Source organism: Falco punctatus, assembly GCF_963210335.1.
Source record: "Falco punctatus genome assembly, chromosome: 13".
NCBI classification, from domain to species: Eukaryota; Metazoa; Chordata; class Aves; order Falconiformes; family Falconidae; genus Falco; species Falco punctatus.
Window position 1 is genome coordinate 9172497 of NC_137593.1, and position 20883 is coordinate 9193379.

Consider the following 20883-nt stretch of genomic DNA (forward strand, 5'->3'; position numbering starts at 1 on the left):
CTGCATGTGTCCCTGGTACATTCTGCTTTGTCTGGTTGAGGTGCCCCTCAGGCCGACTGATTGGGTGGACGCTGGGGTGGGGGCACTTCTCCTCTGCACTTGACTAAAAGAAAGAAGAAGGAAGGAAAAAAAAAAAAAAAAAAAAAAGCCTAACCCTGAAAGAGCTATTTTTTGCAAAAGCTTCAGTTTGTCCTGGGAGCTCCTTTACTGCTTCCAGCAACCCAGTGATCTGGGTTGCTTCCTTCCCTCCTCTCTTTCCCGTTCTGCCTCTCTCTGCCTCTCTGCCCGTGTTAATGCGGTGCTGCCAACTGCAAAGGAGCTGTTCCTCGCGGGGTGCTGGGGGGAGGCGGGCCGGGCCCGGGCGGCGGCGGCTGCGGGGCCGCCGGGCGGGGAGCGCGGCGGGGCGGAGCGGGGCCGCCCGCTGCCGGGCCTCGCCGCACCTCGCCTCGTCCCGCTGCCAGCCGCCCCGGCCTGCCCGCCTGGCGGCCCTGGCCCCGGCGGCCCTCCCCCGCCTCCCGGAGGCAGCCCCAGCCTCCCTCCCCCTTTCCCTCCTCCCTCTTTCCTTCTCTCCTCCCTCCCTCTTTCGCTTCCTCCCTCCCTCCATCCGCAGAGGGAGCGCGCAACATCCAGGGAACGCGCGGAGCCCCGCGGAGCGCCGCGGCCAGCGGGCGGAGCCCTGCCGGGGTCCCGGGGGAACTGCGCTCCCTCGGCCCCACCGCCCCGGCAGGCGCTGGCGGTTTCCACTGCAGCGATTAAAAATAAAAAATAAATTTAAAAAATTAGTAAGCATAAAAAAACAAAAAAAAAATTGGAGCGTCCCGGAGCCAGAACACGGCAAAACCTGGATCTGGCACACGGAGCTTCCCGGATGGCCGCGAGTTTTGCCTCTTGGCGGGGAAGGAGGGGGGCGCGCAGGGAACGGGCGGGAGCAGCCGGGGGGCCGTTACCCCGTCACCTCCAACCCCGCGGCCGGCTGCGCCCCGCTCGCAGCCCTTCCCCACGCTGCTGCAGCTGGAAGCGCGCTGCCGCCTGCGGCACAGAAAAAGTTTGGCACTGCAGAACGAGAGGGATGTAGGCTGCAGTCGTAATTAAACTGAATTTTAGTTGCGTGCTCAGGCCAGGCCTTACCTTGCGCTCTGCCGATGAAGAGCAAACGTGATCTGTTGTCCACAGAAAATACCAGGAGACTTGCTATGGCTTGGTAGCACTGCTTGGTAATGTTTTTCAGCACTTACCAAAGATATCATCTTATAGAAAAAAATCTGGCAATAGCCTGTACATGCAAAATTCTGACCTCATAAACTGGCACAATAGGCCTGACTAAAATCCTGCAAGCAACACCTGCATCATCTTGGATCCAGCTTTTTTCTCCTCTCCCCCACCTCAAACCTTAAACTTTTAATTTGCTAAAAAGAGCAGCTGTTTCAATTTAATTGCAAATTTTTGTCCCACCCAGTGTATCTATATTCAGTAGCACAGAAAACGTCCAGTGCCTGGAGTTTGCTAGATTGTATAATTTCTTGGCTCTGAGCTCCAAAGTCTTACTGTTAAACTACACAAAACTTTATGATGCTTTTGATTTACCAGAGCAATCCAACCTTAAGCGTGTTCCAGTACTAGAGCAATGCAAAACAGATTTCTTATTCCTGAAACCAGCACATTTGTATCATCACAGCTCTTGTTTCAGTTGACTAAATATGCCTTTTTGAAGTGTTCCTATTCAGCTAAAACTATGGGGTTTTGCAGAACATGAGTTCATAAAGTCATCAATGATAGCAAAAGCAAAATCTAGCCTATTATTTTCTTCACTTAAGCTTGAGAGTTTTATCTTTTAGATAGACAGCAAAAGTGTGACAGTTCTCTTACATGCAATGAATATGTATCCAGAGCACTGAGATTTTCAGAACAGCCTAGGAGTTTAGCCATGTATTGGTGATAAAAGGAAATAAGAAATGAGTAATTTTTGTCTAAATCCCTTAAGCCACTTTGAAAACCTCAATTAAGAGCTGATGAGCTTAAAATACTTCTTTAGGATTGTCCATACGTGTCAGACATGCCTTACTGTAAAATTTCACTATGTAACATAAAAGGTGACTGTACTCTACATAGATGAAAATACAAGATTTGAATTATTGTGGTTTCATTTAAACCACAAAATACCGAGTACGGATTTTTCAGATATAAATATCTGGGTGCCTTTGTGTTCGATTTAGAAGAAAGTTTAGGGTCTAGGTGACAAAAAGCAAGTCCTATTTAAATTTGGAGCCTTGCTGTCTTTGCTGTTTGTTGAACAGAGATATATTAGACTTTTAAGTTTTTAGTAATCTTGAAGGTGTACTTTTTCACTCTGGCTGCAGTAGATCCAGATTATCCTTTTCTGGGTTAGTTTACAAGTTTTCTATAGCAGCTGAATGTTTTTAAGGCATGTGAAAAATTCTTTTTTGTTGTTGTTAAGTACGAGGCTCTTGTTTTTCTCAAGGGGGAAGCTGAGGTAAATACATTAACACCAGTATGTAGCAATATCTGTTTTTTCTAAACCTAAATATACACATTGTGATTTAAGTTTCTTCTACAGGGAAGGAAAAAGTACGCTTATAGTAGAAGAATTGTTAAATCAGGAATGATTATTTATGCTATGTTATTTATAGGTGAGGGACAAACACTGGTAGAATTTGGCAAGATCTAAATGCTAGATACAAGATTTTATGGTATGGTGGGTGTTGGAATAGGAATTTTTCTTAATGCATCTTAAGCAAGTGCATTCGTTTTGCAATTTGTTGATGCAGTGGCATACTGATGCCAGATTTTGGCAGGATCTGGCAGATCCAGTAAAATCAGGTAGATCCGGCTTTTACCTTTTTCCTTAGCAGGGGGCTAAACCACTTGGCACAGGTCAGTAAGAAGGCTGGCAAAGCAGCATTTGATGCAGTGGAGAGGCAGGGAGATGTATGCATAGATAGTTGGATGGCAGTAGTTTCTTCTTGAGGAGCTGTTCTTTAAATATCTTTCAGTGCAAGCCACACTCACACATACACGCAGCCCTGTATTTCCACAAGTGTAATCTCTGCTTTTGCTCTAGCTCTTCACTAGAAAAAGCTTCAGCAAAACTGTTTCTCTCTCCATCTAGTTCTAATCCAGAAACAATGCATGATATTCATTGCTCAGTTACGGCACAATTTCAAAAATGTGATGGTGGGTGAGACAGAAAGCCTTAATGTGCAATTCTGTAATGTAAATATAAATACAAAGGCAAGTTTTTTACAGCTTAGAAAAAGGTGAGTGCCAGCACCCATGCAGTTTGTGATTGTGCTCTATTTATGAATACGATGATCTGTTTTCTTACAGGGTGTGTTTAGTCGCAGGTGGTTCACTTGCCTAAAATGCATTAAAAACATTTTTCTGTTGCGGTCCCTTTTGGTCTGCCTGTGTGGCTGTATTAGTATTTGAACCAGTGGTGTCTGTGTGCTATGAGCTCTCTAAGCTTTGTTGTTTGTTATGGCAAAAATATGAAAAAATACGAAAGTCATAATGTTTGTTAAGAAAAAGAAGTCACCATATGGCTCAACAGATTTTAATTAATATTAAATTGCCAGGGGAAATTTTGAAAAAAGTCAAATAAGAATCATTTATTTTACAAATAAATGCTCAGAATTTGTTTTCAAATACATTTCTGGGGCAATTAGGGCTATTGGGAAGCCCAGAGCTAGTAATGGGAGCATGGGGGCATTTTCAGAAATACAAAGAGTGCAGGGTGGTTTTGGAGAATCTGGCAGCTACCTAGTTACTATTGAACCCCTGACATTTAACTCTAAGTGGGAGGCGGTAGATATATTTCATTCCTTCAGGCCTTACTGATATTTATGTCATCCTGCAAATTTAACAGATAGTTTTAGATCAGTGACTCTGAAACTGCACAAGGCAACACATAGAATAGACTCCAAGTTAAAAACAATTATCTCAGTATTCTTCATTAACAAAGTGATTGGAATGGCAAAGTCTGTGGTTTCTGTGCCAGGAAACCACATGATAAGGGCAAGTCATAATTTTTATTAGGGATATCATGCAATGATAAACAGACCTGTACATTACAAGTCAGAAAAGTGAATATACACTCAATGTGAAACACGTAGTTAAGTGCTCTTTATTAATAAGAACACTTTTCTGAAGGTGGGCAATAGGTAACTTGAAGGAAAAGGAGTTTTCATAGCTGGAAGCTGTGCACAACAAAGTGTTGTGTGGAAGAGTTTGAAATGCAAATTGAGGGTGATGATTATTGTTATCAGAGGCAGCCGTTGCCTGTGATGTGCTGTATTCCTGCTGCTTCAGAAGCAAGACTTGGAGAGAGCACTTTGGGGAACTCGGACCTCTGCATGCATGGCAGGTTGTTGCATCCATCGCTCTACTGTGCTTCTCAGATCTCTCTGAATCTCTCGGTGTTTCTCATGTGTGACAACAGATTGTGTTGCTAGCATCCAACGATAGCATATGTTTGGTCATAAAGGTACAGATTTGCTGCTTTGTTCAATAGTAGATTAATGTTCTGGTGCATATACCTTATATAAAACATCGGTCTATTAGCTCATGTAACCATGGCGATAAGAAGTAATTTACATACATGGAAACTCTTTGGGTTCACTTAGGCCTAATGCCTGCATTGTATTAAGAAATAGATCTTTACAAAAATTAATACTAATAAATATTTTAATGAATAATATTTTCTGCTGAATGAAAATAATTGGCCTAATTTGTGAAAACATGGAGCTGATTAAAAATTAACTACCAAAAATAACCTAGCTTAATCGTAGACTCAAGTGAGGTGCAAAAACTGTTAAAATTAAATTAGTCATTAATTTATTACTAATCTGAAATCTTATTAGTAACATGGAATTAAAGGTTTATAATATTGTTAGTTCTGTCAGATTCTAGTTACACTTTATACTTTGTTTTCTAATTGCAGTTGTAAGGTATGAATGGTACAACCACACATCAATGAAAGTGCTAATTATATTATATATATTTACACATTGCTTTTATATGCCAACATGATTTATATGTGTTTAGGGAATGCATGTAAAGGATGTGTTTGAGGTGCTTTAGATACTTTAATGAATAATAAATCTGAGCAACATACAATCCTAAATTAATTTTAAAAAGCTAAAATTGTCCTAATGATGCATATAAAACATTTAATTAACAAGACTTAATGTAGAAACTACCATTCACAGTAACAAATAGCAGTTAACTTGTAAATAGCCTGAGTAGAATACTAAAAGGGTAATTCTTTGTTATGCTGGAGTTGTACTAGTTTTGTTCACCTGTAACTCTGTCAGTAAATACCAGCCCAGAGTCACAGAATGGTCAGGGTTGGAAGGGACCTCTGGAGATCATCTAGTTCAACCCCTGCTAAAGCAGGTTCACTTAGAGCAGGTTGCACAGAATTGCATCCAGGCAGGTTTTGAATGTCTCCAGAGAAGGAGACTTCACAACGTCTCTGGGCAGCCTGTTCCAGCATTCTGACACCTTCAAAGTAAAGAAGTTTTTCTTCATATTCAGGTGGAACTTCCTGTGTTAGAGTTTGTGCCTGTTGCCCCTTGTCCTGTCATCTGGCACTACCAAAAAGAGCCTGGAACTTGTCAACAGGACAAAGATTATACCCATCATAATTACAAACTCCAGCAGTCCTTGAAGCTTCTGTTGGTTTTACCCCAGTTTTGTGTATGGGGTAAGTGCTGTGAGTGGGCAGAGAGGGGAGCAGTCCAGCTGCGTCCCTGTTAGCACTGTCTTGCATGTTGTGCAGGTGGTGGTATGTGATGAAGCAAGGTTGCTGCTACTACATAGTCTGTGCCACTAATGCCTGTATCTGAAACAAGCGCTGGGGAGAAATCGTAACTTCCTTGGGAAGGGTGAGCTCCGAGTGGGCTTTTCACATATGCTTTTATAGAGTTCAGCAGCAGCTAGTGCTGAAGAACTTGGCTGATTTAAGGGAGGATACCAGTCGTGGTTATCCATTAACATATCATCCAGGTAAAATCATAAGACCAGGAAATGGCCTTCCAGTAGATCTGTCTTGCCTTTATTCTGTGTGGTTGTATTTGTTAGCACCATAGCTACTGTCTGCTGAGCCATATATTCAGTTTCCTAGCAGAGGAGATTCTCTTTGCAGAGAGGCTGTTTTTGATGTGTAGTAACACTGTTCTCCACACAGACATGCCTTATACAAAAAGGATCTTCTGCCGATTTAGACAAAGAAAGGAGGAGAAAGCACGTCTCTCCACTTTCCCCATGCATGTGGTTGCAGATTCTAAGACAACTACATTTCAGTGGCCAAATGGCCAACGCTCCTGTTTTCCTCAATTTGGAACCTGGTATGCTGCTGCTGAAGTAAACAAACTTTTCACTGACTCCACTGAAACAGAATGCATGGATAAAGGCTTCATCTATGTAAGCCCTGCAGACTTGTAAAGCAACCATTCCTCATTTATCAAGTAGAAAAAAGTTTTATGGAAGATTTAGAATCTCCAAGTGTACACCTGTACTGCAGTTACTATGATTGCAGTGTAGCGTAAATGCATTAGGGTTGATTCTGCAACCTCTTTTTGAAAGTCTCAAAATGTGGAAAGTCCACAACCCCCAGGATAATCATCTCCAGTACTTAACTATGCCACTATTTGAAAGCTTTTACTATTGACCTTACGTAAATATGCATTGCTGAAGTGTATACCATTTTTGTTTTAGCCAAAATTGATGTGAAGGATGTATTCCCTTTCCCTTTGTAGCTGCTTTGTACATATCTAAAGAAAACTATTTCATCACCTTCAGTTTTTCTTAGAGTAAGCAATCCCAGTTCTTTAAACCTTGTCACATAGGTTGAGTTTTCTTGATCTTGATAATCTTTCTTACTTTCCTTAGGCTGGCTTACTTCAGTAATGTCCAAAACTGGACAAATGCTCTAGTCGTCTTGTTGAGTAGACCAGAAAAATTTCTTAGTGTGTATTACACGCAGTATTTCTGTTTAAATGTCCCCCCATATGGTGTTGCAACACCATGATGCTCTTGAGTCATGTTCAGCTTGTGATCTACTGTTACCTTTGGTGATATTCCTAAATCATGTACTTACCCACTGTGTTTTTTTGTGGTTGATTAGTCCTACCTAACTGTAGAATTTTGCCACTGTGCTTATTGACTTGTATCCTACTTAGTCAAAACTGTTTCTCTACTTTATCTCGAAGTTTATTAAATTCTGATCACATCCTTCTCTTGTTTTCACAGGCTTTTTCAACTTCATGTCACCTGCAGATTTAAAACCTGTATTTTCTATTCCTTCAACCAAATCATTAATCCAAATACCGGCTTATATGCTGTTCTACGGAACGCCACTTGGGAAACCCCTCTAGTTTGACAGTCAATCATCAATATTCAGTAACTGTTTTCTGAGTAAAGTAGCCATCTAACAGTGATTTTTCTAGACCATATTTTCCCCAGCTGTTTATGGCATTTTCATAAAGTTTCTTATTAAAAATATCTAGTCTTTTTTGCCTGTTACCCTATTGTACAGAGAAAACCATCTGCATTGCTGGTTACTCATCCCTTTCATTTTCTACATACTTAAATTGTTTGAGTAATTGCTTTAGTACTTCTGCTGTAATTAGAAGTAAGCTCTCTGGCTTACTTCTCTCTCCCCTATTTTAAATGCTAAGCACTATGTTTGTGCCTGTTTAGAGTTCTGTTTAATGCTTCTGAGATTGCTTCAAACTCTGTTCAGAGTATCTGAGGGTGAGTTTGATCAGGTATAGTTATTCTGAAAACAACTAACTTGCCTAAATACTGCCAAGCCTGTGTTTTCCCATCACTGGTGTCAAGTCTGTTAGACTTCTGATTCACAGCTGACTATCTTAGGTAATTTAAATCTAGGTTTGTTTGGGGGGGGGGGTTCAGTTCTCAGTAATATTTGAACAGTATGTAGCTCACTGGGGGTTCCAAAACATGTTTTAGAGGTTGCATAAATATGCAGGCATTTACCTACTCCTTGCTCCTGGTGTCTGTGGCCAGATAGGTGCCAGTTTCCAAGCAGGCTTTGGTATGTCTGCACTGCATTGCCATTACATCAGTGAGGGCAATGTTAACACATCAGTTTACCTTGAAGTTAGTAAAAGTTACTTATACAGAATACTTGCTTATAGATTTAATGAAAATCTGGGTTAATATTGCTAAAAATGTTTACATAGTACTGGTACCTAAAATATACTAGACCTCAAATGAAAAGATTTGCAAGGATTTTTTTCTGATCATTTTTTCTTGAGTACAAAAATGATTTACAGATCTCAAAGTTAAAAGTTTTGCTCTTTAATTAGATTTTATCTACTTGTGATTACTGATATTATAGATGACACATATTCTACCATATTAACTGCTTCACTATTTGCTGTACTTGACAAATCTTGAGAAATTACTGGATTCAATGAAGCATCCATCTAGAGTGACTCCATGCAGTTACATAAGGGATTTCCTGGCAGCAAAAGCTTTACCATTGCTGTATAAATTCTGGGTAGCCAGCATGAAAAAGATACAAGAATACTTTGTACCTCAGATCATATTCAATAAAAAAAAGAAGAAGGATATTTGTTAATGTATGAATATTCTTGATCACTGGAGAGGTACTGCAACACAGAGGAGTTAAAAAACTCAGATACCTAGCTCTTATGAACTGTTTTTAAACTACTGATCTCAAAGCATTTTGGAAGTGCTGTTATCTGTATTATGTATAGGTAGATATAGGGATGGGGAAATTTCATTTCATCACTAAATGTGGAGGCTGTTAAACAGCTACAGTTCAAGTTAAGACATTTTATGATCAGCAGTTCCAATAACGTTCATCGGGGAGTATTCAAGGAACCGCTTAAGAGTGTCTCTGGACTGTTCATGTTGTTTTTTATTAATTGATACAGCACTGGGAAGGCAAATACTGTGCCAGAATTTTAAATGGGATGGCTTAGTAATTACAGGCCTTTCAGCCTGGTGCCAATCCCTGACAAAAATAATGTAAGACTGATATGAGACATTATTAGTAGAGTAATAATCAGAAATAATGTAATTTATGGCAGTTCCCATTGGTTTATGGAAAAATATATCTTGTCAGACTAACTCAATAGCTTTCTTATGATATATGAGGTTTGGTTGATGAATGTTGTAGTGCTGATGTAATGGACTTTCTTAGGGCATTTGTCATGGTACCTCACAAACTGATTAAGAAATAAGAATAATGCAAATTCAAGTGGGCAACGCATTAACAGGACCTAAAACTGCTTCTCTGGTAGCCTTAATATGCAAAGTGGTAATCATTATCTAATAAGATCCCTTGGGAATTGTTGGGCCATGCTCTGTTTTCCATTTCTTTTAATGATTGGAAAAAATATTAAAAACTGATTAGTGATAAATTTCTGTAGATGGGTTAAAGTTTGAGACTTTGGAAATGAAAGTCAGCTAATGAAGTGGTTCATAATTATATATGCTTCAGTAAAACTGAAGGTAAACCCATATGCACACATATATATATTTATTGGGGTTTATTTTTCCATATATATGAACAAATAACTTAGCTTATAGTTGCAGAATGAACGACTCTATCCTGAGAAGTAATGACTGAAAAGTCTTTGGGAGATCATGATAGATCATTGGTTGAATGTAGGATTTCACTGTCACACAATTGCCAAAGGCCTAAAGATGAACTTCAAACAGGGATCATGAAGTTATGCTACTTCTGTGTCAGTAGCGATGTGATAACTTCCTAACTATCTGAGTATGTGTGAAGATTCAGATTCATGTTTCAAAAAAGAATAAAGATTTTGGTGAAGGTTTTGAGAATGACTAATATATTGGACACTCTGTGCAGCAAGATACTCAAGGGCTTGAACCTATTTAGTTTAAGCAAAGGTAATTTATCCCAGCCTGTACCTATATAAAGCACAGAATATGATACTCAAAAACTTTTCAACTTAAGGTATAAAAAACTAAAATAGTGGAATGTTGGAAGTTAGGCAATGGTAGACTCCAGGTGCACATTTTTATAATAAAGGAAATAAATGATTGAAATTGTTATTGAAAGATCATTGAGGACTCTCTGTCTGAAGTTTTTAAAATCAAGATTCCTTTGTCTTTTTCTGGAAAACATATTCTGCTTCAAGTAGGAATTGCTTTAGATTGGATCTATAGTTGTGTTATAGGAATTAATCATTGTAATTACTGGTTTTGTAATCTCTGAACTGATTTACTCAAAACTACCTAGCAGGACACTGAAAAAAGTTAGAATAGTACCTCGTCTTACTGATTGCTAAGCTACAGTGTTATCCTTTATACCATCCAACTTACTACTAAGTAAGAGAAAGGCTGGTATTTCTTAAATTTATGCTTCTTTACACACGCATGTGTTTGTGAATCTTGCTTTCATGCTCTGTGTGGGAGATTAGAGGAAGCGTTTTCTCCCATCTGTGCATCTTGCCTGGAAAGAGTTATAAAGCTATGCTTTTGGTTGTGTGAGTGCAGCAGCACTGAAACCCCACATGTGGCCAAACTGAACCTCAGTTCCTTTCCTCCAGATAGTTGTTGTCGCTCTGGGAGAGCTCTTCTAGAAGCCAGGGCTAATCCTCCACACACACCCCATATCAGATGGAGAATGTGCTTTCCTCAGCTCCCTAGGAGCCATCAAACCTTTTTTCATTACAGCTTTTGGCCTTCGTATGCTGCACTGGCTCCCAAAGTATTACTTTTTTCTGCTGAGCCGGAAGTTCATGTTTCAGATGTTGATTTTTCATAATGTATGCTCAGTTTCAACCTGCAAGAATATTCTTTTGTTCATGATTTTTTTTTTTTTTTTGACCTGAACATATGTGTTGGTTAAAAAGTTCCTGTCACACAGATCAGGAATTGGTTGACTGATACACAGAAAATGTGTACCACTGAAAAAGGAGCACGTAAGGAAAGACTGTTCTGAGATCTGACTTTGTAGGATCTCAAGCATGTGTCTGTCCCACCATCTCAGTAGGCCAAATCCTTATGTCCTTGCTCAGATGATTGAATATAAGAGGTGCTCTTCAATTTTTCAGTCCAACTGGGCCAATCCATGAGTGATTCAATGTCACTGCTTAAGTCATTTGGTATTCTTTATGCTTGATGTAGTGTCATGTGGAGAGCCAGCACAATGTTCTGTGTATTTTACAGCATTTCACAGCAAGAAAGGCAACCCTGCGGAGAAATATGTACATAACCTAGTTGATAAGGGAATGGATCCCCATTTGATTACAGGACAGGCTGGTGGAGGGAGCTGTGATGGACAGCTGCCATGGAAAAAGCTGCAGGGTCACAAGTTATATCAATATACCCATTTCAGTTCATCTTTTATTCTGCTCTCGTAGAAATGGATAGACATGATTAATAGCAAGAAAGTAACTTTTAAAGAGTGAGACTTCTAAAATGTGAGACTTGGTGTGTAAGACTGCTCTGCCACAAAAAAAATCTTCTGAATCTTTCCTTTTGGCTTTTCTATCATTCACAAATAACCTGTGTTTCAGGCTTGTTATTTAATGGTTCCAGTCATATTCATAACAGGGGTATTCATTTTGACTGCACAGAGGGGAAAAATGTATTTTATCTTTTGTTCAGTAACAAAATATCTATTTTAAAATTTTGGGATGTGTTGATGGTAACAGATACAAAAATGACTGCGGTCCTTTAACATAGAATGAAAAGTTCACTGTAGGTTTTACAGTTCTTTAAAGAATGCACATCCTGTGATCTAGAATATCAGCAGCAATCATCAATTTAACAGGCTGAGATAGGACAAGAATAATCAATTATGTCTTCTGCCCATGCGAGAATTGTCTCTGTTTTCACACTTCTGCCACAAGTGATTAAAGTGCACGGCTGGGCTGTGAAGTCTGTCTTTTGATAAACTGATTCTTTGAAAGCTGGCTTCTAGTTTGTCAGTGTCAGGTAAGCCAGTTTTGTTTTGGGGTTTCTTTCATCTCCATACGATAATATGACTCTATTGCCAGGGGCAGGGGGAGGAAAAATATTTTTACTTTGGCTTTGGGCCAGTTTGACTAACTCGGTCCCTGTTGTCAAAAACAGAATAAAAAACCCACTGGATTCAGAAGAGATAATTTTCAAAGCAAACATGATTGGTACAATAACACAAGTCTCACAAAGTCATGGGTTTTTACACTCAGAGATGTCTTGGTGCTTTTGCAAATCTCATCCTAGAAAATGAGCCTGCTTGTTATGAACAACTATATAAAATTAATTCTGTGGAGTTGTGCAACTGAATAAAGCACAAAAGTAAAGCTTTAAAGGAGAACACTTCCAAAAAGTCTTCTCCCTAACTGTTGTTACATTACAACATTATTTTGTACAATACATTATAAACATACATTACAAGTTTTCATTATTCACTTTTTGATCACTTTTAGGGTGAATTCTTGATTCTTGCTAATGATGTCTTTGCATCATTTTCAAAAAGAAACACTTCCTCACTTTGTCAGGGAATGCTATCTGGTCATGTAAGCACAGGATTTAGACCAGGAATTTATATCATCTAGTCTTGTCCTAGCACAGTTTATCTTTAAAATTGTCACTAACACAGTCTCCCTGCTTCTCCTTTCTCAGTTGTAAACTGGGGCAAAGGTGTGTGCATGTAATTAGCTGCACATGTCCCAGGGCCAGCAGAGAGTGATAAAGGCTGTTACTGACAATTCATCTCAATGGGGGATTTCGGATTCAGAAAGTGGCAAGAGCAGGTGTGATTAGAAAAAAAAAAACCAAAACAAAAAGCAATGAGTGGCAGTCAGATATAAAAACTACAGAGTTATAAATACAAACAAGTCATTGTGTATGCTTATTTTCATCATGATAGACAACCTTTCACCAGTACGATACATACACAGCAATAAAAGCTGCAAAATCCTGGAGCAGATCCTCAGCAGGGTTAAATATCTTATAGCTCCATGACAACAGAGTTGTGATAGTTTATACATGACAAAGGCCTGTTCTTTACTGAACAGCTCCACCACTTCTGAGGTGGAATTCATCTTTTTGCAGAGATGTATTCACCTCCTCTGTTGTAGGCTTAGTAAGTAAATCCTATGTGAAGGGCTTGGAAGGCAAATAGGCCATGCGCTGCTTTGCTGCATTGGAGTATTTCACCTGCTGTATTGTGGCAATGTTAAGATAAATGATTTGGCCTCCAAAGAATTCCTAACACGAAAAGCTTTGCTAGCTAATGTGAATGTCAGCTGGTGTCCCTTGAGATGCTATAATTAAGATACAGCAGATGTTGAAACGTTTCTCCAGAAAGTACCAGTGATTAAGATATCATGTGTAGCAGACATATGCGTTTGCTTAAATACGAGGAAGAATATAGGTAGTATGTGAGGTCTCTGTTTCATGAGACAAGGAGAAAGATGCAGTGCATGTTGGGAGATTTGGTTAGAGAAGTTAATGGCAAAAGAATTAACTTGGGAAGTGTCTGGCTGATGAAAAGCAAAAATGTTGCTGACATTTGGAAGCTGGAGGGCATGTAGAGAATTTGTACTTTGGCAAAAAAAAATACTTGATAGGTCCAAGGAGGAGGCAACACTTAATTTTTTAGTGCATTCTGCTTTACTCACTTTATTTGGATTACTGCATATCATCCTGCTTTGCTTTGTAACTGAATGCATAGATGGAGGCACTCTGGAGAAAATATTGGGTCCTGTCTTTCTCTCTCTACCCTGGAAGCTCTTAAAACTCCTGTCCTCTGAAGTACGGAGTGATTACCAACTGAATCTGTATTATTGCTCATCTGCTGTTTCCATTTGCTAGAGAAACCTTGTTTAGTGTGTGCCTGCTCCTTGTGACACGCAGGGTGTCTCTTTCTGATGTGCTGTAAATCCTTCCAGCAGCTGATTCTGGGATGCTGGTGTTCCAGTCTGGGTGCCTCTTCATAAATCAAAGAAGCAAATTGCTGTTTAAGCTCTGTTTATGCCAACTTTGGTTCAACAATTGAGTGGTGTTTCTGTTAAGGACTCAGAAAATACACTTAGACTGTATAATATTGAAGCCTCTGCTTCAGTGATGGATAAGGAGACTTCAATATGTAAAATTAAAACTTCATAATTATTTTCATGGCAACAGATTGTGTTATCACCCTACAAGAACTGTGAAGTGAGTTAATAGTGATCAAAATACCTACTGTACCTGCATGTCAGTTTTCTTACATTACTGGCAAGTTAGCTCTGCTGTCTTGTCTAAATTCCAATTTAAACAATTACATTCTGCCCACCTTAATTCTAGCTCCTTCCTTTGTACTCAGCACTCCTGTTGGCTCCCCTACTTATCCTTTATTTCTGCTCTAATCTGTTGAGCAGTTATTGTGAGTTGTCAAGCTATCAAGCTTTAGTCATGATTCCTATGTATAATCTACATGTTAATTTTCACAGCACTTTCTTAGGACAAAAGGCAACATATGAGTTACTCCTTCCCAGTATGGCCATATAATTTCAGATTTAAGTGTGAAGAACTAAGGCCAGCTAAGCCAATGTTTTTGGAAACTGTATTGACACTGTGCATCCTGTATGCTTTTATATGTGTTTCAGTTGCAGTAAATAAAAGAAAATATGTTCAGACTTAAAAAAAAATATATATACAGTTTTAAACCACCTGTAGTCCCTCCAAAGCATTAACTACAGGTCTGTGAAGGTCTCTCTTCTGCTAATTAGTATAGCAAAAATGCTTTCAAATTCTCCTTCAAATACTTCAATTTTTCTCCTAAGCACTGCAAAAGATTTTATAAGTTTTAATGAATTTAGACTTGAAATATCATGATGATATGGGTTATCATCATCCTCTTCATTTGACAGAGGGATGTACTGAATCTCAGAGGAAAGTTAAATGGCTTGGAGAGGTAACTCTGCAACTCTGAAGTCTTCTTTCTGGAATGTAAGATCTATTGTCATTCAAGTAAAACTGTTCTCAAAATATGATTTGCAATTTTCCAAGGGAGTCGGAAGAGTGTTTATATTAGGTCAGAAATACCTGAACATCTTAGGAATGGCTGAAGCCCATTTTCTTTAGGCCAGGGAAGTGAGTAATCGCTTACTTCAATCAGTAATTACAACCAATTCTCATTTGGTCAACCTGTAGGAACTGAGCTGTTATTAGAAATAAAAGATGATTAGCAGTTTCCTGGTTACTGTAAACACATCAGCAGAGATAGGTTGAATCTAGATTGTTACCTCCTAAGGCCTTTTTTTTCCTTTGTTTTTGGTGTGGGTTTTTTTTTTTTTTTTTTTTTTTTTTTTACTTAGATTAGCATCATGTGTTTCTGATCTATAACTAAGTCTCCTAAGCTAGAGGGAAATGTTTCTGGTTTTGTCATCTCCACAAATACAATTCCTGAGGACTAGCAGACCACATACACTTTACCTCAAACCAAAGTTACTTTTCTTGGTTCTGTTAGGAACCTAACATAGGATTAACAGAGCTGAATCTAGCTTCAAGTTCAAATTAATTGCATTTATTCCTCTACCAGCTTGTATTTCCCTCACCATTTTAAATCTTATCTGCCAAGGGAAGAATAGAATTGAGAGGAAGACACTATATCCTTGTACTATTTGTATTTCCAGAACAGGACTTTTCCTCCAACCTTGCTGTGTGGCCTTGCCTTCCTCTGTGGCAAAAACACTTTCATGAAGTTAATTTCTTCTCATAGCTGAACTCTTCTTTCTTTCTTTTGTTCGTACTTCGGCTTTATTAGTTGTAGTAGCATAGTGCAAAAAATTCACATCTTCAAGTGATTCTGCTACAGGGTGCCACAATGTACTGCTGCAACCACAAAGCAAAGCTGACATACATTTGGTCTTTGCTGGAGAATAATAAGAAAAATACAATAATGTGGTTATGTGAGTCAGTGAGGGGGCCCTCATGTAGTACTGTGCAATTTAACAACTGATATGAAGAGATCATGAGGATCACGACCGGTTGTTGTAGAAAGAAGATTAATTCTTTCTTTAGAAAGAAAGAAGGGCGCAATTGCACAATATCTTGAAATAAATGGTTTATAGAAGGAGATTGGGAACTTTCCTTTCCCTCATGCTAGTAACACTTGCATGTTTTATAAACCAGGAACTCCCACTCTCAGAAGGCCTTGTAGCCTTGTATATGCCAAAGTAACTTGTTCATAACTTGTATTTAGCTTTAAAGTTAACTGCTATTTCAGACCTGAATAAAGGTTCGCATACCTGAAAGCCCCTCTAGGTTTTATAGCTATTCTAGTTGGTTTGATAAAAAAGCTAGCTCTTCTTCTCATCCTCAATGATCATGGCTGTAACAGTATTTAACAAGAATCAATTTGTTTTCTGCTTTAATGTTGAGAACTTCAAGCACATTGTGTTTTCTCAGCCGTGTGATATCTCTGAGAATTTACACAATTCAAGCTTATTGAAAACCTGGAATGTTACACAAAGGACAAGATAGTCTAGAAACCCGGTAATGGTTTTAAGTTCTGTTGTCACAGGATGAACTGTTCATCAACTGATTTAAAAAGAATGATGAAAAATCAAAGTTCAATTCTGCATCTTAGTGACTTTCTCAGGCATTTCATTGGCATATCAGAGAATAGCAAAAAAAGGCTGTTGACTGGAATTTAATGAGATGTCTGTGGCACTCAGACATGGATCAAATGAACAAGTTGCATTTATAGCTCTATTAGTTGTATTTATAGACCTATAGTTCCTTTAAACCGGATATCAGTGTACGCTGGTGAATTTAACTTTAAAAGAGCAAAAGAAATTAGACATCATGCTCTGCAATACAGCTTTTGTGTTGTAGTCACTTTTCAAGTTCTTTATCTATTCAGATTTCACTGAACAGCTATAAGGACAGATCAGCATCTAGACACATTATAGTTGTGTACCAAACTGTGATGTAAACATCAGATCAGCTGTGCTGAAATAATGGAATGGAAATCATGGAAAAGGAAGTGGATTAGGGCTTTACAGTAATAAATGAGGCCTCAGTGTTGTCTTGGGCTTATTTGGGCTTATTTGGGATGGTCTATTAATATTCCTATTCATTACAGAACATTACATTGTTCTGTAATGCAGCATTCAAGAAGGTTTCAAAGCAGAAAAGTCCATATCCACATGATCATAAATCATAAGCTTTTCTGGGCAGAGACCTGGAGCATTTTCTGTTTTGTGAAGAATGAGGAACACATGGTGCTTTGTAAATAATAAATGATGACAATAAGGCATGAGTAACTGTGCTGTAAAAAGAAAGGAGGAAATGCATTGAGAAATATAAACTGTAGGACTAGGATTACTTAATGAGCTCCGATTCAGCTTTAGAGTTTTAAGTCCTAAAGGAAGAGCTGCTACAAAATTAGTTTCAGAAATAAGTAAAAATATGGTGCAAACACTTAAGTAGGTTTTATCAAAAACTAGACAAAACTGGAAAGAAAGGAGTGAGAAAAATATAAAAACTGACAAGGTACAATTTGAAGAAAAGAACAAAGTTTGAGTTCTGTCAACTTACAGTCTATCAGTAAAATTAATTAATTTTTGTGGGAAAGTACATATGCTCTGCGATGATCTTCCACATAGTAGGCTGTCACTATCATAAACGTTTTTTCTTTTTACTGTTGCTGTGATGAAATGCATTTCACTGATTCAATGCATTCAGTAAACATTTTTCCACAGAGTAAAATATTGATTTGAGCTCTCGCTAATGAAAATTCCCAACAGGATTTTAAAGTTTAGTAATCCAAAATGGGAAGAGAAGTAGTCTGTTTAGTTAAAATGTTTTATATAAATCTTATTTGTAATTTTGTTTTCTATTATTTTGCAAACTAAAAAATTAACTTTATAAAATATTCTCTAACAGGTCAGTCTTATATGAAAGCAGAATCATAAGAAATTTGTAGCTGTTAAAGATGTATTAAAAATTACGTCATACAATTCAGGAATTTTAATTTAAAAATTTTTATCTCAAAGCAATTCTTGTGTTCTGAGGATTTTGTCTTTTTATTTCACAAAGACCAAAGTTCCCTGTGGGACTGGCGTCTTTTATTGCTACTTCAAAATGCAATTCAGTGACTCCTTTCCTGTAAATGTTTCATACAACATAAGGACGGACCTGATCCTGCCCATAATACCAAATATACTACTTAATGAGTAGTCACATTAACCACTTTATTCTTACCATGTTACTGTATAACACTGCAGGTAATAAATATTTTCAGGATCATATTATAACAATGTCATAACAAAAATATTATTGATTGCTTAGATAATCTCTTCACTATAGTAAATCTAGCTTGTTCTCCCGAGTGCAGCTCTGAGTTCCAGCCTATGAGTGGTCCCAGGAGGCAGAGCACTACAGACACACCACTGTGATAGGGTTTCATGTATCCCTCCTGTGTCTCCACTGTTTATTTCTCAGTATTTTAGAAAAATAACCCACCAGCTCTTAACAATATGAATTTTGCTGCCTACTCTGTCAGTAACATCTACTCTGTCTTAGTTCTCTCAAGTGATTTCCACGTGCATCCTTTTATTTATCATTTTCTGAACGAGAAAGAAACTTTTAGCAGTGCACGTTTTATTATTCTGCTACATCCAGCTGGCACTTCATATATTAATCTTCAAAGGCTTGTGACACTTGTATTCCATGTATAGCAGGATGTCACCTCTGAGTGTGTATCTGTACATAAGTACATAAAAATTGAAGAGAAAGAGAAAAGGAAAGAAGAGAGAGTGATTGGCACTGGAAAAAATTGTAACTTTCGTGACAAACTTTAGCACACGATTTATAGGCAAATCTGCCCTTTTAAATCTTAACAGGGAGATATGTCAAGCAGCAGTTCCCATAATAGTTTGGTACTGACAAAGCGATCCATACTGCAGATACCACATAACATATGATGATTTTGAAGGTGTGTAACAATGGAGTGATGCCCTTTTTCCTGTAGAAGTTCCCAATGCAAGTTTTAGAAGAATAGCTTTTAAGAATATTGCCACCAAATTCACTATATTTCTTTCCTCATACAAGACCATACTAATGATAGAGAACTGCTTTGTTCTGTGAAAAGTACTTCCAGGTAATGGCTTTACTCATAGTGACAGGCAATTGCAGTAATCCAGAAATAATTCTCAGTGCTGTAAAATTTTTTGCAACAATTAGCAGGAGTCTGCAGAACTGTTCGCTGAAGGTTAGAATCAGAAAAAGCAGAGCTGACTAATGGAGCACTGCGTAAGAAGTAATAAAGAGGTCATCTACCTATAGAGAACTGGAAAATGGTGTTCCACATTCTTTTAGCAGAGCAGCATTTTAGAGAAGAGTCAGGTATTTTTTCCATCAGGTTGTCTTTAATATACTAGATCAAAATTTTTTCTTCTGTTATTATTGCCTTTGAAATATTTAATTATGGGAGGCATTTAGAGACATCACTGTCTCCCACCTGAAGCTGGGAACATTCAGCTCCTTGAATGTTCAAGACCCTTGGCAGCTGCTACCATCTGACAGGAGGGTGCTTGAGCACAGTTTTCTTGAGTATATGAAGGCTACTGTTAGAGGTGAGCAGTGTCACAGAGTGAAATGGGCCTGTAAAGTGATGGAATTGATTTGCAGACCAGTCTTCACCTGCAACTGTTTTTTCCTCTTTTATCTTAACCATATAACACAGAACCAGGGTACTACTCTTCTCACTATTGGGAAAGCTGGTAGGAGAAACCCTAAAAGCTTAAATAGAAGGTCACCTTGGATGGTAGGAAAGTAGCAGTGAGCTGTCTGGATGTGCTGGTGAATTGTAGAAGGCTTAATTAGCAAGAAGCACTATGACAGCCCTTTCAGTTATAGACAAGATTGCTCTTTATACCTTACAGCCCCAGAGCTGATACCTAAAATAGCTATTTGTGTGTTCCAGGCAGAAAGTACATTTGAGTTTGGTGATGAGGTGAGGGGCTGTCTTGTTTGTCTGTCTCTCTGATTTTGTGGTGGAAAGGGGTGAGTCCTGGTAGGCACACGACGGTGGCTCAGTGGCCCACTCCTCAGCTTGCCATGGTAGGGTAATAACTGGCCTGCTAAGTAAATGAATAATAAAAAAAAGGGGGCAAGGCAGAGCAGATTAAATCAAAATTTTAAGTGACTTTGGTACAGTTCTAGCCAAAAGATCGAAAATTAATTATGTGGGGCTTTACTAGAGTTCTTATATTACTCTCTTTCTTACAGTGCAGGGGCACAGAAATCAGCTATAAAGTAGATGTTAAATTACTGAAGATAAAAGCCAATAGTTTTAGTTGATCTAATTTTCCATTGCATAGTACAGTAAATCATTCTTTTGGGGGTTTCTTTTGAAGGCGAGTAGGGAAGTCCCCAAGGTTTCTGAAATGTCAAACCTTGAAGGCTTCGTATACATTCCTCTAAGATCTACAAAGGTATAGAGATGTTTTCTAAAAGCAAATACCAGAAGATGTTTGTAAATGTAAAGTAAAAAGGGTTTTGTTAAGTAACTAAAAGTTAGATTTTTTTTTAAATAGAGAAAAAAGACTAAAATTGTAGAAGAGTGAATGCAGTTAGTGGGAAGATCCTGCTCTGTGATACGATAAGTACAAAACCAAATCTAAATGCTAAACTTGTTATTCCAAGCGAATGGAGCAATGAGAGATAAGAGTTCAAACCATGAAAGCCAAGAAAAAGGATTCAAGATGAACCAGAGTGAAAACCAGGATAAAATAAACAAACACAAGAGAGCACAGCTCAAAAGTGATCATAAGTAAATATAGTTAATGGTATAATGGCTCTGAACTAAACAAAATCTTGAAAGAGACTAAAACTGGATCCCATTAGTATGAAAAT

General features: G+C 38.3%; 1 protein-coding gene across 2 annotated transcripts in view; it reads right to left on the bottom strand.

The window, feature by feature from the left end:
* Positions 1-20883, bottom strand: part of PEX5L (peroxisomal biogenesis factor 5 like) — a 149701-nt gene that overhangs the window by 112879 nt on the left and 15939 nt on the right. For both annotated transcript variants that reach the window (XM_080410057.1, XM_080410056.1), the window contains exon 1: positions 1-20883. This exon is cut by the window's right edge and continues 15939 nt beyond it. In XM_080410057.1, the coding sequence (XP_080266183.1) occupies positions 1-21 (21 nt within the window). In that variant the 5' untranslated portion in view covers positions 22-20883.